This window comes from Barbatula barbatula (genome assembly GCF_947034865.1).
Source record: "Barbatula barbatula genome assembly, chromosome: 19".
Taxonomy (NCBI): Eukaryota; Metazoa; Chordata; class Actinopteri; order Cypriniformes; family Nemacheilidae; genus Barbatula; species Barbatula barbatula.
In genome coordinates, this window is record NC_136782.1 from 16,819,806 (window position 1) to 16,835,786 (window position 15,981).

The 15,981-nt window shown below is 40.2% G+C and overlaps 1 protein-coding gene across 4 annotated transcripts in view; it reads left to right on the forward strand.

Annotated features, from left to right (window-relative positions):
• The window catches only part of frya (furry homolog a), a 48,104-nt gene that overhangs the window by 21,126 nt on the left and 10,997 nt on the right, over positions 1 to 15,981 (forward strand). For all 4 annotated transcript variants that reach the window (XR_013787998.1, XM_079481200.1, XM_079481199.1 and 1 more), the window contains 26 exons: positions 129 to 318; positions 451 to 575; positions 1,206 to 1,263; positions 1,930 to 2,021; positions 2,116 to 2,288; positions 3,049 to 3,209; positions 4,013 to 4,123; positions 4,891 to 5,045; positions 5,769 to 5,868; positions 5,951 to 6,122; positions 6,217 to 6,473; positions 6,556 to 6,702; positions 6,833 to 7,001; positions 7,129 to 7,219; positions 7,535 to 7,617; positions 7,922 to 8,072; positions 8,743 to 8,846; positions 9,756 to 9,941; positions 11,679 to 11,880; positions 13,640 to 13,761; positions 13,878 to 14,065; positions 14,147 to 14,238; positions 14,334 to 14,947; positions 15,163 to 15,260; positions 15,365 to 15,535; positions 15,643 to 15,783. Coding sequence is in view for 3 of the 4 variants with exons in the window: in XM_079481200.1 (XP_079337326.1) it covers positions 129 to 318; positions 451 to 575; positions 1,206 to 1,263; positions 1,930 to 2,021; positions 2,116 to 2,288; positions 3,049 to 3,209; positions 4,013 to 4,123; positions 4,891 to 5,045; positions 5,769 to 5,868; positions 5,951 to 6,122; positions 6,217 to 6,473; positions 6,556 to 6,702; positions 6,833 to 7,001; positions 7,129 to 7,219; positions 7,535 to 7,617; positions 7,922 to 8,072; positions 8,743 to 8,846; positions 9,756 to 9,941; positions 11,679 to 11,880; positions 13,640 to 13,761; positions 13,878 to 14,065; positions 14,147 to 14,238; positions 14,334 to 14,947; positions 15,163 to 15,260; positions 15,365 to 15,535; positions 15,643 to 15,783 (4,153 nt within the window). In the remaining variant the exon portion in view is untranslated. The remainder of the gene's footprint in view (positions 1 to 128; positions 319 to 450; positions 576 to 1,205; positions 1,264 to 1,929; positions 2,022 to 2,115; positions 2,289 to 3,048; positions 3,210 to 4,012; positions 4,124 to 4,890; positions 5,046 to 5,768; positions 5,869 to 5,950; positions 6,123 to 6,216; positions 6,474 to 6,555; positions 6,703 to 6,832; positions 7,002 to 7,128; positions 7,220 to 7,534; positions 7,618 to 7,921; positions 8,073 to 8,742; positions 8,847 to 9,755; positions 9,942 to 11,678; positions 11,881 to 13,639; positions 13,762 to 13,877; positions 14,066 to 14,146; positions 14,239 to 14,333; positions 14,948 to 15,162; positions 15,261 to 15,364; positions 15,536 to 15,642; positions 15,784 to 15,981) is intronic.

Below are 15,981 nucleotides of genomic sequence, written 5' to 3' on the forward strand. Positions count from 1 at the left end.
TCCATCAGAACAGCATCCCATTAGATCAACGCTAAATGCAGTTTATTCGTTAATTCATTAAATAACTGTTACTCATTTACGTATTTTTTACTAGACATTTCATTTATTTGAATGTTTTTTACTTTTAGCAACCCAGCAAACGCTAAGAAGACAAGCTCAGCTGGTTCAGCGGACAGCTATGTATCTCTCTGGAGAAACTATTTGATTCTTTGTTTTGGGGTTGCTAAACCCAGCATCATGAGTCCGGGTCACCTGCGTGCGTCCACGCCCGAGATCATCACGCCCAGTGCTGACAACAACAGCGGCTATGAAAACAAGGTGTGTCAATCTTTCATATCTTAGCATCTTGTCTATATTATCCTGTTTTAATTTGTGTCAAATTAATAATTGATGTATTTATATAGTAAGTGATTGACAGATTCGCAAATGTTATTGATTTTTTTTCATTAGATTATAGGGAGCCCATCTTTTGCTTGGCTCTTGAAGCAGCTGGTCCCTTTGATGCGATCGGAGAGCATCGAGATCACAGAGTCTTTGGTTCTTGGATTCGGCCGCACAAACTCACTCGTTTTTAGGTAACGTGTTGGGCAATATTTCAGTACACAGTGCATGTTTTATCTATACAGACGTTGTACACTTTCCCCTAGGATGATACATTTAAACCAACAGATAATTAAATAATTGCCGTTCACTCTTCCTTAAAGACTATAATAATTCTTATCATGACACAGAGAACATAACACCTGCTACACTAAATACAGTCTTTACTTGTACAAGCAACATCGCCACTTCATGTTTTGTCAAATGTCAGTTCACTCCAGATCTCAGAGATAAGAGACCAGGAGCGGTACATGTGTAATGTTCACATTCTAGTCGTGCCAAAGTTGTGTGCCTGTCATGCTTTTGAATTCCTTGAGCTGTTAAAGGCAAAACAAACACTGTACGTAACTGATATAACACTGCTAGTCAAAGTCAATGTAAATGCCGCCCATTTGACACGTTTTGGATCACCCTTTATTCTCAAATATAAATCCGCTTCAAAGCATTGACCAAAAGTCATATTACATTTATTGTGTCTACTTACTCAGTTCCTGGAATCGTAAACGTATTTATGGGAATAGCAATTATTGCCCTATAAACAATGGCAGCACAGTATTGATTCTTTTTCAGTCTTATTGACTTTTTATATGATGTGTCTTTTGCAGAGAGCTTATTGAGGAACTTCATCCTTTGATGAAAGAAGCTTTGGAAAGGAGACCAGAGGTAAGCTTTGACTTTTTTTATTGTTTATTCAAATCAGCTGGTGTGTAGCATAACGTCTCGTTTATAATTCTGCATGAATGCTTGAAATTAGTTTGGTGGACAAACGCTGTATAAATTGTGTAAAATAAATCTTTCACAGAATTAAAATGTTACTTTAAAGTCGGGATGAAATAAAAATGATTGTTTTACACCGTGTTGGAGTATTTATAATAAATAAATTATCCGTGCATTTCATAATTTTTTTAAATTAATTTGCACTTGTAATCTTTAATCAAGAACTTTAACCTTGAAACGACCTCTCCGTGAGGAATGGCGCGAGGGCGGGGCTCCAAGTACTGACTGATGGCAAACGTGTATTCAAATCTTTCAACAATCCAATCGGTGCTCAATGGATGAAATGAAGTCCCGCCCTCATTTTTTTTCTAATTTCAAAAGTCGTTTCACTCCGGTACGTGCCGACTTTAAAAAGCTGCAACCGTATATATTGCCTCTATATCTGTTTATGGAACATAAAATAGCAGGTTACTTTAAGTATCTTCTTAAGTTGAAATCACATGAGGTCAAACTGACATTTCCAGCAAAATCGTATGACGTATCTTTGTTTTTGGTATGATTCACGGCGTTCTTTATGCATGTAATGATCAGTATGTGATTGTTTTTCTTCAGAATAAAAAGCGCAGAGAAAGAAGAGATCTGCTGAGGGTTCAGCTCCTCAGGATCTTTGAGCTGCTGGCAGATGCTGGTATTATTAGTGACAGGTGAGAAGAATCTTATCATGCATTATGTTCGCTAGACACGTCCATTCCCGTTCATTATAAACTCTTAGACTCATTCTCCTTCTCTCTCTCTCAGCACTAATGGAGGGCTGGAACGTGATAGCCTGGCCCTGGGCGTGCTCTTTCTTGAGTATGTAGACCTGACCCGGATGCTTCTTGAAGCTGAGAATGACAAAGATATGGAGATCCTCAAAGACATCCGAGCTCACTTCAGTTCTATGACGGCAAACCTTATACAGTGTGTCCCAGGTAAAGAGAAAGTTTGACAAACTTGAAGAGTTGATCCGAAAATGACAATCTTGTACAGATGTTCAAAAATCATGTTGTTTTTATTGTGCAACAAACTCAACAAATACAGCTTACTTACACAATAATACACAATTAAAACATGAAGTGACAACATTTTCTTTATTATGAAATGGAATTCATTGCTAGGCACCGGACATTGATCTTATTTTAGACTCTCCACAATGGCGTTAGGGCATAGCAGCACGTTAAATGAAGATCTACTTTATGGCACGGCAGTCTAGGAATAATCGGCTCCAGAAACCATTTACTTATGGATCTTGCTTTTGTCATGTTGGACTAAAAAAGTGCCTTTCCAAAACTTGAAGTTGTAACCACAGTTCACCAGAACACCGTAGTATGGTTCAGCATTAACTTTGGATTAGGCAAATACGGATAGATCACCCAAAAACAAATTCACTCATCCTCATGTCATTCCAAACCAGCAGAGCTCATGACATTCTTTCTTCTGCCAATCGCAAAAGAGGATATTTGGAAGAACTCCGATAACAACATTGGGGCCCTATTGACTTCCGTTGTATGGACACAAAACTTACCTTCAATACTGTTTCACAAAAATGGGTCGTTTAAAAAAACGCGAGGGTGAATAAATGACAGAGTTTCTATTGGTGAACTAACCGTTTACATTATGAGCGGATGTCAAAGATTTCGTCTCTTTTACTAGATCTTTATTTTTTGACATTCAATTTGTATCTACTTATAGTGCATCATCGGCGTTTCCTCTTCCCTCAACAAAGTCTTCGACACCATCTTTTCATCCTCTTCAGCCAATGGGCCGGCCCCTTCAGTATCATGTTCACGCCCCTGGATCGCTATAGCGACCGGAACCATCAGATTACCCGATACCAGTACTGCGCCCTGAAGGTACTGTAGTGCATTCTACATTTCTACATTTTTGATATTGCATTAGTCTTGCTGCATATCAGACCTTTTCCTTTTTATTAACTAACTTTATAATCCAGTCTCTCACATTTTTGTGTTGAAAAAAATTGTTTTGGGATGGAGATGAATTTTGTTCAACCCCCAGTCTAATTTTATACATTGCTGCTGTTTTTTTATTCAGACAGAGACTAATACACCGCTAATTTAATCTCCGGAGGTCTTCTTATAGCCGAGGGGCTTAGGGAACCCTTTAGTCATTTAAAGTGCAAGACCTCAGTGTGGACAGACATGCCAAAGAGACAAAAGTGAGCTCAGTGCGTGACGAATGAATCCTTCTCTGATGACAGAGCATGTGTGTTCTGTTTTGTCTGTTGGAAACCCCGAACCATAATGCCAACGTGAAGATTGACGATGTGTAAACATACAGTTCATGTCGGGTTGTTGGAGATTGTGGAAAAATGACACCCACCTCCAATCCTTATTGTGTCTGTGTGTGTACATGGAGCGTCTTGTGTTGCCCCTTCCCTTTTATATAAAGACGGACATTGTAAGATGATATACAATGTGATGGCTTGGCAATTGTATAAGGCGTACAATTTTAGCACCCTGGCGTCATTAAAACACACAGACATCCAGAACATGATATGAGGTCTATGAACCGCTTCCCTGTTTCTTTGAAGTTTTTCCGGGTAGACGCGATAGGACCTGATTTCCTCAAAACAGGAAATTCCAAGTTGAAAGAAAGCTTCGCATCAAAGAATGTTGTCATTTATTTATTTTCGCAGGCCATGTCGACGGTGCTTTGTTGTGGCCCCGTGTTCGACAACGTGGGCCTGTCTCCTGATGGTTACCTCTATAAGTGGTTGGATAACATCCTCGCCTGCAAGGATCTGCGGGTATGCGGCCAAGCACTCGACACGCTATTCTGAAATAACTTGATCCACATACATGCTCTTTCACTTTTGGGCTTTTATTGTGTTAAACCAATACACTTTTTTGTGTGTCATTAGTCCTTGTGCAAACTTGCTCTTGAAACTAGGAACATTTACTTTTTTTCTAGCTTGTTATAGTACTGTGTTTTGTCTGTATTGTTTAGCTATCATTGAATCTTAAAATAAAAGTCTGACAATAATATTTATGAACAAAAGAGTGCAACAACTCGCATTGAATTAGTTATTTAAAGGGACAGTTCACCCAAAAATAAAGATTCTGTCATCATTTATTCACGCTCGAGCTGTTCCAAATCTGTGTACATTTCGGATGAACACAGAGAAAGATATTTGGAAGAATGCGTGTAAGTTCTACTACCATAGAAGAAAGAATTACAATGGTAGTCAAAAGTGCCCTCAGAAGTGTTTGCTTTACATTCTTCAAAATATCTTCTTTGTGCGGAGCGAATACATTTGTAAAGCAAATGTTCCTACTATGTTAGTCAATGGTGGCCGGAAGTGAATTCATGCAGATTTCAAACAAATTGCTTGTGAGTAAATCATAACTTTTTGGGTGAACGGTTCCTTTAATAAAGTGAAAGGAGTCCCTAGTAAATCATTTTAAACCCTTGACCCGAACTACAGTAAAGAACGAACCCAACGATTTTCATTTGATGTTTCTTTCTACTTTAGTACAAATCTTACGTCTGAACTGATCTCGTATGCTCCCTTAGGTGCATCAGCTGGGCTGTGAGGTGGTGGTTCTATTGCTGGAACTGAACCCAGACCAGTTGAATCTGTTTAACTGGGCTGTGGACCGCTGTTATACGGGTACCTGCCAGCTGGCTTCTGGTTGCTTCAAAGCCATTGCCACCGTCTGTGGAAACAGGTACTTTAGGGCCTGAAAAGCCTCAGCAAATGTTGAATTTTCCAGTTTATTGCATGTGTAAAACATTGGCAGATTGTACATACTGTATTTCAGAAGTGGACAATGATTGCTTTCTTTGATGTCAGCTCTAATGTTCAATGTTAAGACGTTCAGTAATATATTTCCTTTAGTGCAACATTGTAGTTGTTACTTAAACACTATAGTCTTTATACAGTATGTACGTCAGCTTGATCAATGGCTTTCTTCTTGACAGATTTCCCAGAGTAAAAACACCATTCAATAGAGCTTTGGCAGCATTCGCCAGGGTTTAATGATATGTTTACTGTACTTACAGTAAAGTGAAAAGTATACTCCATAGCTCCCATCATTTAGGAAAAACTGCATCAGCTAATATTAAAAGGGACCGTTCACCCAAAAATAAAAATTCTGTCATCATTGTTCCAAATCTGTATACATTTATTTGTTCTGATTTACACAAAGAAATATAGTTCGAAGAGCCAAATATTTCTTGGCAACCATTGACTACCATTGTAGAAAAAAGTGCACCCGAACGGTTTGCTTTCCGGCATTCTTCAAAATATATTGGTAGTCAATGGTGGCCATAACTGTTTGCATTCTTCTAAATATCTTTTTCTGTGTTCATCAGAACGAAGACATTTATACTTATAACTGTTCCTTAAATGTGATGCGTTACTTCAACGTAGGCGGTTTTTTTCTTCTCAGAAACTACTCCAGTGATATCGTGACACTGCTGAACCTCGTCCTCTTCAAAGCATCCGACACCAACAGGGAGATATACGAGATCGCTATGCAGTTGATGCAGGTTAGAGGGAACGTTCTGTGCCAAAGTGTTGATATCATAAAAATATGCTAGATTTGAGGGTGTGTTTGTATTGGTTGAATAGATTCTGGAAGCCAAGCTGTCTGTGTATTCTAAGAAGATCGTGGATCAGAAAAGTGGCCATATCTTGGGTGGCAGACACGGGCCTCTCCCTGCCCTCTACAGTCTCTCTGTAACCCAGCTTTCCCAGCAGCTTGCCAGGATGTACCCCGAACTCACCCTGCCTCTCTTCTCAGGTATTAAATGGAGGCATATGTATAGTGTCTTGTGGCCACAGATTTGGGTATTAAAGAGATATGTAAACGAATCAGAATCTTGCGCTTTCTCCAGAGGTCAGTCAGAGGTTCCCCACCACTCATCCGAACGGTCGTCAGGTCATGTTGACCTACCTGCTCCCGTGGCTCAGTAACATCGAGCTGGTGGATGCAGGCCTGCTGACCACCCTTTCGAGTCCCAGCAGGTCTGTGGACAACAGGAAGAGCTACACATTTAACACCTCAGCACCTCACCTGCTCAGAGGCACAGGCTGGGGATCGCTTCAGGCTTCCTCAATGGTCCTCAACAACCTCATGTTCATGACCGCAAAGGTACTCGGGTGTTTCATGACAATTGTGTGGCTTTAAACTATAAAGCGAGAGACATAAATCAAGTTTGTTGTGTTTGAGCCAGTATGGAGATGATGTTCCCGGTGCCGAAATGGAGAACGCTTGGAACGCTCTGGTCAGCAGCGATCGATGGAGTAATAATCTGAGGACCACCCTGCAGTTTCTCATAAGTTTATGTGGGGTCAGCAGCGACACCTCTCTCCTTCCCCATGTGAGTGGTACATCAGATCTGATGAATTTGTAAATGTTCATGTGTATGTTATATGACAGTGACCTTGTTTAAAGACTCATTTTGGCTTCATGATCAACGTGGCAAATTATGTTTGTGGTGATCTGCTCAGATTAAGAAGGTGGTGATCTACCTGTGCCGAAACAACACCATTCAAACCATGGAGGAGCTTCTCTATGAGCTCCAGCAGACGGACCCTGTCAACCCTGTCGTGGTGCACTGTGACAATCCTCCATTCTACCGCTTTTCAGCTACGAGCAAAATTAACGTCACCACCTCCGGTACACACGCTTCATATATTACACATATCCTTTTAAGAAGTTAGATATTACAGATATGTAATGTATATATTACATGCGCATATTGCGTATTGTTAAACAGGACATGTCATGATGAATGTCTTTAAAGGTCCAACTTCCAGCAGCAAAGCAGCAGTAGCTGGCCAGGAAAACGTTCCTGACACAGATGACTCGCCCGTCACAAAGGAATGTGATGACAGGTATATCCCACAAAACCACACTATTTACATATGTGCCCTGCTGTTGATAAACACCATCTAGCAATGCCCTGTTACTTCCTTGATCCTGTTCGATGACATCTACAAAATGCATTATAGACGTGCATCATTTAGCGTTAGCATTTAGTGTCACAACAGTAACTGTTTATAGAAACCTTTTTGCCGGGGTTGAAACCACAAACTTCCTTTAACTTCAACAGATAACAAACACAGTAGCTTGTTTTTTGTGTTTACACATGCCTCAGACAAAACAAACAAACCTCATGTCTGGATTTTTTTTCTGTCTGCTCCTCAAAGGCTGAGCAACATTCTACGAGCTCATAACCGGCTGGAGTCGCGCTACAGCAGCAGTTCTGGAGGTTCCTACGATGAAGAGAAGAGTGAGTGATGTGAATGGAGTTTTAATGCATTTCAGGAATGATTCACATTTACATTAGTCAAGCTCAGTATTTCACATAGACTACAAATGCTGGGTCTTTTATATTGTATCTTCTTTCAATTTGAATGTTTGAAACACGGCTCAGGTAATGCATTAAAGCCTGTTTCTAAAAAGCAAAGGTTATAAGGCTACATTGATAAGCGTGGCTCCATAAGGTATGACAGAGATTTTGGCTGCATACCATTCATGCTTCGAGGCAAGATTCCAGCTTTATTAAAAGTCTGTGTTCTGACCCTCACGTGCAGGTGAGCCCCTCCCTCCGTATGCCATGTGGCTTATGAGCATGCTGGAAACCAATCAGCCGCTTCCTCTTCCAATGCCGGTCAATGGAGGCTGCTGGGCTCCGCTGGTCGACTATCTTCCTGAAACTGTCACCCCACGAGGACCCTTGCATAGGTCAGGACAGCTTTCTGTGTTTTCTCATGAAACCTCACTTACATTATTTATAGACTTAACCACTGAGACATTTCTCAAAATATCTTATTTTGTGTTTCACAAAAGAAAGAGGCATGTATAGATTTTGAACAACATGAGGGTGAATAAATGGCATAATTTTTTTTGGTGATCTGTCCTGCTAATTTGCATATTATATATGTTTTTATTTACAAGAAGAAAACACGATGTTGTAATCAACTCTCTTATGTTTTTCCGCACTCCTGTGTTATGTAACAACATTGTATTCAAATGAAGACGTCCTGTGAAATTCCTGATATACTCCTGGCCTGTAAAACACTTTAGCTCGACTGTTAAATATGTCTCATCACAAGACACCATTCTTCCGAATCCAGGATCTTATGCAATCTCGAGGCACGTCATTCGACAGTTATCAGACAGATGGAACATAGATGTTCGAAAGCTGCAATGCTGTCATCACAATCACTTTGAACCGACAAATATGATAACCCTTTGAACAATCCATATCTGATATATTGTATTGTTTTTGACAGAAGCTGAATTCTCCTTTAAGAAATGAAGACTGTTGAAAATATGTTTTGTTCTTTCGGAAAGGTCAGTGCTGGTATGTGTTTTACCTGTGTACTTAAGTCATGTGACGTCTCTCCTGCAGGTGTAACATAGCGGTGATCTTCATGACGGAGCTGGTGGTGGACCACGGCGTGAAGGAGGACTGGGTTCTGCATCTCCCTCTCCTCCTCCATGCCTGTTTTCTGGGTCAGTACAACCTCTTTGTTGTGTTCTGATCATTTGAGATGGTTCTTCAGGTTTTTGATGTGTAATTCAATTGGATTTTATTTATATAGCGCTTTTCACAATTTTCATTGTATCAAAGCAGCTTTTCATACATCATAAAATTTTTATTATTAAAATAATACTAGGGAACATTTTTTAGAGAATATAATGAATATACATGGCAAGTTTTTCTCTATGCAATGTCCACTGATGTCAATGGATTGTCAGATACTGTAAATTATTAAATGGAAGTATATTTAATTTAGGTATATCATTATTTTAAATATTTTACCAGGACTGGGACCTTAAAATTACAATATACCAGAACCATTTGCAATAATACCAAAACGTGCGGAAAGAAAATTATGTTAACGTGCATTTTTGTTGTTAAATGCAAGTTGTTTATATTTATGGATTAAACTAAATCAGCAGTCTCCTAGTGAGTAAACCAGTGGTAAGGAACCAAAACTCCACTATATATGTATATGGATGTAATCTTCATGGATTTTCTTTAGCTACATCTTCGATCTAATCTCCCCTAATCTGAACCATTGCATGATTGAAAGCGTCATGTGACTGTGCTGTGAGGAAAAACGTCGCCACCTACAGAATGTTTTCTACCCAAACGTTCAGAAAAAGTGACCTCATCTTTCATCAGAAATATGTTGACTATTTGCATCCCTGCGGATATGGCATTACTCATTCCAAACCATAACAAGCGTAGGTGATGGCAGATTCACAAAGACACATTTAGAGGATCCTGTTTAATCCAATATTTATTTCTGCTTACCCCAACACACCCACATTTCTGCCTAAACACACACAGTATGTATAAAAAGCGTCTCCCAAATGCATAAATGTATAAAAACACATGAATGTGACTGTTTTTAGGTATGGATCATTGCCGTCCGGAGGTGTTTGAGCACTGTAAGAAGCTCCTCCTGCATCTTCTCATCACGCTGTCCTGCAACAACAACTTCAGCCTCATAGCCACTGTTCTGTTGAACACCAGAGATGCCAACAGCAACAAACGCCTGACGTTCAAACCCAGCTACCGACCTGAGTTCCTCTACACGGGTACTGCTCCTTTCACAGGGTTTGATCAAATGATTTGTCATAAAGACAATATGAAAGTGCTCAATATGAAAAGCTTGATGTAACTTATATGCACAGGTTGTTTTAAATGATGTTTCTTATTTGCTCATCTTCATGTCATTCCAAACCTGTATGACTTTCATTCGACTGTAAAACACGAAAGAAGATATTTTTAAGAATGTTGACAACCAAACAACATTGACTTCCATCGTATGAACACAAATCCACGGAGACATTTTTTTAAATATTTTCTTTTGTGTTCCACATGATAAAGATAGTCATACAGGTCATGAGGCTGAATAAATCCTTACATTTCTGGGTGAACTGTCCCCTTAATGGGGGTTTCACACCAAACACGAATTAAGTGATTTGTGCGAGTAAATTACACACAAAGTCAATGCAAAGATGCAAATAGACACAAAGGCGCAGGCCAGTATTTGTCAGCTCGCATCACTCACGTGATTAAAGTGATAAAGAGCCAGGAACGCGATTGTTCGCGTTTGGTGTGACATTGGCATAAAACTTTAATCCCTTTGAAGAGAGGATTATTATCTATATCAAGCATTATTGTTATCACCCTCCATTTCTGTCACTCTACATGTTATGAAAAGTTTTTTATAACACACCCTCGCTGTATGAACACTTACTCGTTGGCTTTGGTATTTGACACATTGCTTTGGTAAGTGCAATCATTTCGAAATCCTGGGGAGGGGTGAGCCGCCTTATCTTCACAGGAGAGACTTCTGGTGCAGCCAAAAACAACGATATGAACACGGAGCATCTAAAGGTCTGATTGGGGGACATTCCATTTCTGCTATTTTTATCTTGGTGCTCATGAAAATGGCCATCTATTGGGCCCAGCGAAGTCTGGTTTGCACTAGAGGGTGGTCTCTCTCTGTGGCCGTGCCGTCTGAGCGTGTCAAGGCAAAGTTAAAATGATGCTGATAAGATGTCATTCATCAGTCCGTCATAACATTATAGATGTTATGAGAGGAATGTTGTTCTTTAATGTTCTTGATTTTCTCATTGTTGGAAAAATCCAATGTCAGCAAATCCAATTGTTTGTCAGAATATTTTAGATTGACAATAACAGCAAATACTTTATGTTTAAACTGTAGGCGCATATACAAAAACTGATGCTTTATTAATCTTTGTGAATATACAGCCGCGGAAATTAAGGGACCGTTCCAAATTTTCATTTAATCAGCATTTCTAGATGTATTGTGGCCATTCCAGTGCCTGTTGAGCATCAAGCATAAAAGGAGGAGCGACAATGATGAAGCACGAGAGACGGCCAGGCCTGGACTTTATGTTTTATTATTTTAGTTTTTATTATGTTTTACTTTCGTTTTGTTTGTTATATTAAAAGTTTGGTTAAGTAAAAAAAAGAGCTCCTCCATGAGAAATGCGAGACCGGCGCATTGGTGCTTGCGCCGTTCCTTCACGGCTCTCGTCCCGCCCTGCTCATCACAGAAACAAAAATTATGGTGTGATTAAAATCGCACAGTTTGGTGAGGGAAAGCATACTTTTGCTTTTCTGGGTGATCAGAATGATGTTGGAACTTAAAAAACGGCCCCTACTGAAGTACCAGTGACATAATAAGACTACAATATTGGGATTTTACTCTTTTGACCTCAAACGAATAAACCTAGCAACCACCTGAAACACCCCAGTAACCACACAGCGACCTTTACTCACCTTGCATATGTTGTGTTCAGGTGGTGTGGATTTCCTGCGGAACGACCAGACGTCTCCGGTTCCGGATTCTGGCCTGAGCTCCTCCTCCACCTCCTCTAGCTTGAGTCTGGGGGGCAGCAACTCCAACCTGCCTCACCTGGCCCAGGATGAAGTGGAACCTCTGGAGAGCAGCACTGAAGATGAAGATAAAAGCAGTAAACTCATCGAGTTCCTCAATACCAGGTACCAAAACTGTCACACGCATTATTTATTATATGACATGACTTATTGTTACTGTTTATTACATTTAAAAGCATTAAAAGACAAATAGTATTTAACAACTGAATCGTTATAATCCGTGCCAAATAGTCCGTATGTGGGGCTGTGCTTTTTTCCCAGGGTTGATTTGTGAGTTTTGACTTCGAGTAAGCTATACTGTAACTGAAACACAAGGTTATTTCATGTGAACGTTTTCAGAGCTGTTCAGGAACTGATTCAGGAAATGACACGTCTTACATCTGCCATCACTCAAGATGTTACCGACTCGTATGTTGTGTTTTCATCAGTCTAAACTAGAGGGTTTCTCACCGTGGTGTTTAAGAGGGTAGTCTGGTGCTGGTGCTGGTTCCTAATGTTCACACTTCAGACAAACCTTTCAATGCAATCTTTAAGAACATCTGCTCCCTCATTTGTACAGTATGTCATTTTGGATAAAAGCGTCGCCAAACCGAATAACTATTTATGCACAAGTGATGCTAAGCAGTGTTATTTACACTTGATCAAAGTGCATCTTTGTATTGTTTCGGGTCAAGTTATTTTCATATATGATAATTCTACAGCAAACATGTACTTTGATTGCTATAGTAACAGTGACTTGCACAAGCTTTCGTTTATTTAACGTTAGCATCAGTGTTCAAATGAAGGCGATACGTGTTGTTTACTTGATTTGAATAGAATTTGAATGTGCATGGAAAGTGGAGTCAGCGTGAACAAGCTTTTAGTATGCAGAACAAATTTTTTTTCCTTTATTTTAACTTTGATATTAATATAATGGGTTATAACAATATAATATGGTATTCATTTTGACTGTCTCTTAATTTAGACCTATCAAGTTTCCCTCATATTGATGGATTTGAATGTTTCACAAACAATTTATTTTGATTTAGAAAGCCTGGCCAAAATTAAGCCGATCTGATCGATACCATGGTGGCGCTCTACAATTTCACCACAGAATATACATATAGGAGCACTTTTGTTCGATATTGTGACTGGCTTACAGGGACATGACTCTTTGTGGCCATCTAGTGGTGGATTTAAGTCACTGCAACAAGGTTTAAAAATTGGTCACATGCAGATAAAGGGAAAGTGAATCCAAAAAATGAAAATCTATGGAACAAAAAATACATTTCGTGGAAGTCAATGGGGGACAATGTTTGGTTACAAACATTCCCCAAATTTGATCCTGGACCACAAAACCAGTCATCAAGTCAGGGGTATATTTGTTGCAAGAGCCAACGAGACATTGTCAGCGGTAAACCAATCATGAGTGTTGAAACAAACCTGTTTCTTCTTAGCAACGGCCTGCTACAGCGGCTCTGATGGACAACTTTAAAGGCTTTTTTCTCATTATTTTGATTTTTTTTGCAGCCTCAGATTCTCAATTTTCAAATAGTTGTATCTCAACCAAGTATTGTCCAATCCTAACAAACCGTAAACCAACGGAAAGCTTATATTAAACCTCAATTTGAAAAATTACCCTTTTGACTGGTTTTGTTTTCTATGGTCACAAATGATCTTTTATGTTTTGCAAAATACACTCATATAGGTTTGGAATGACATGAGGGTGAATAAACAATGATTGGATTTTTATTTTTGGGTGAACTATCCCTTAAGAATGAATGTGTGGTATTGCTGGTGGAAGTTGCTTCAATTGTTAGTGACGTTGTGGGTTTAATCCGCATGTATTATACAATGATCACATGCATTTGGGTGGTTTGTCCAGGCCTTTTGGACCTTTGTGGAACCACGAAGACATCACTCCTAAGAATCCACACTCAAAGAGTACTGAGCATCTCACTAACTTCCTCAGACATGTAGTGTCTGTCTTCAAAGAGGCTAAATCAGGTATAACTAGCCCAACGTTTACTTACAGTCTCTTGCTCACATCTCCAATTCAGTATAAATACATCAATGAGTTATTTGTAAATTATGTCTTTATAAAGCGTTTTGTGTATGTATAGACATTCACCTCGAGCAGCAGTGGAGTGAAGTGGCGTTGCAGTTGGCTTTATGCAGCTCCTCCAGACATTACGCTGGACGTTCCTTCCAGGGGTTCAGAGCTCTCCGGCAACCCCTCTCAGCGCTAGCCGTCTCTGACCTGCTTTCACGATTGGTGGAGGTGGTCGGGGAGCACGGGGAGGAGGTGCAGGTAAGATTTGGTGCTGATGTGGTGAAATTATTTGTCAGTTTCTGAACAATGTATTAAATCTAGTGAAATCGATTTTCGCAGGGTTACGTTATGGAGCTTCTCCTCACTCTTGAGTCTGTGGTGGATAACCTGGCCGAATGCTTGAAGAACAATGACTTCTTTCTCATACTAAGGTAGGTACTTCCCATACATTTTTTTATTATTTTTTAAGAACCTCTAAAGAACATCTTAAGTATTCCCAGTTTGGGTTCACTCTATGTTCCTACAGGTCTGCTTCTCCAGATCCTCCATCCACAGGCAAGCACACTCCAAACCGTAAGAGCACCAGTCAACTGGACCTGATCCCCGGATCCAGCACTGCCTCTGAGCGAATCCGTCACCAGCGTAGTTACTCTGTCCCCAAACGCTTTGGCGAGGTTGAGCGGTCCTCTGAGGTTCCTCGGAGTGCCACCCTGGACCGCATCCACGCCTGCACTCGCCACCATCAGGGCAACTCCTGCAAGCTCCGATCTCAGTCCTCCACCTCCTCCTGGGACAACGTGGTCTCTACTGACCCAACCAACGCCAACCACCCTCGCAACCTTCTGGCTACCATATTTTGGGCGACGGTGTCGCTTATGGAGTCAGACTTTGAGTTTGAGTACCAGATGTCCCTTCGGTTGTTAGGGAAGCTGCTAGGTCACATTTCTTTGGATAAGCAGGAATACAGAGAGAAGCTGGAGAAGATTCAGGTCCAGCTTCAATGGAAAGAGTTCTCTGGGCTACAACAGCTACTTTTGAAAGGCTTTACTTCTGCCAACACCACAGAACTCACTTTGGAGATTTTTAGCCGGCTTACACCCGTGTCACGTCTACCGGTTGTGGACACCTCACAAGTCAAAGGTTGGGAATTTTGTATTCTTTTACCATATAAGCGTATCGTTTTTCCGTCACCAAGTGTTATTCAATTATTGCACTATGTGCACAATCTCCCTGTGTATTTATTGTGTGAAACAAGTATCGTGTTGTGTGAAGGACAATATCAAAAAAGCGTTACTGTATCTGAATATCAAGTTGTTAAATGATGTCAAAAGTAAATATTTTCTGTTGTGCTTCAGGTTTTCCATTGAATGTGCTCTGCCTCATCCCTCACCTGGTGCTCCATTTCGACTCGCCCACCCAATTTTGTAAGGATGTAGCCGAGAGAATATCCCAGGTCTGTCTATGTTATTCTTCACTTCCATCATAACTATATAACATATATAGCACCATATAACAATCAGAAAACATCATTCTCATATCTTTTATTTTGTATGGCAGGTTTGCCTCGACGAAAAGAACTCCAAGCTGTCCAACCTCGCCCATGTGATGACACTGTACAAAACACACTCGTACACCCGAGATTGCTTCTCCTGGGTGAACGTGGTCTGCCGATACCTGCACGAGGCTTTTAGTGACAGCACACTCAACATGGTAACCTGCATTGCCGAGGTGGGCAGAATTATGGATTGCTTATTATAGAAATCCAAATTAAATGGGAATTATGTGTTAATTGCACGGGGAAGAAATATACACTTGTGTTTTTGTGTTGTCAACAGTTGCTTGAGAAAGGACTGCCCAGCATGCAACAGACTCTTCTGCAGATTATCTACAGTCTGCTGAGTCACATGGACTTGTGTGGTATCCCAGCCAAACCTTTCAACGTGGAGGTTCTGACAACCATTGAAAAGTTTGTTCAGGTGTGACTCCTGTAATGTGCAAAAAAACTAATTTGCAGTAATGTCTGTGCATTATCAAACAGATTCCATAGTTGTATTATATTGCATTCTGTCAATAGATCCATTGGACCTTTTAACATTTTTAAAGCATAGTTTTCAATAGGCAGGTATATGAATTGTCACATCCATAACGGTCCCTATTCCTCATAAATTGGTACA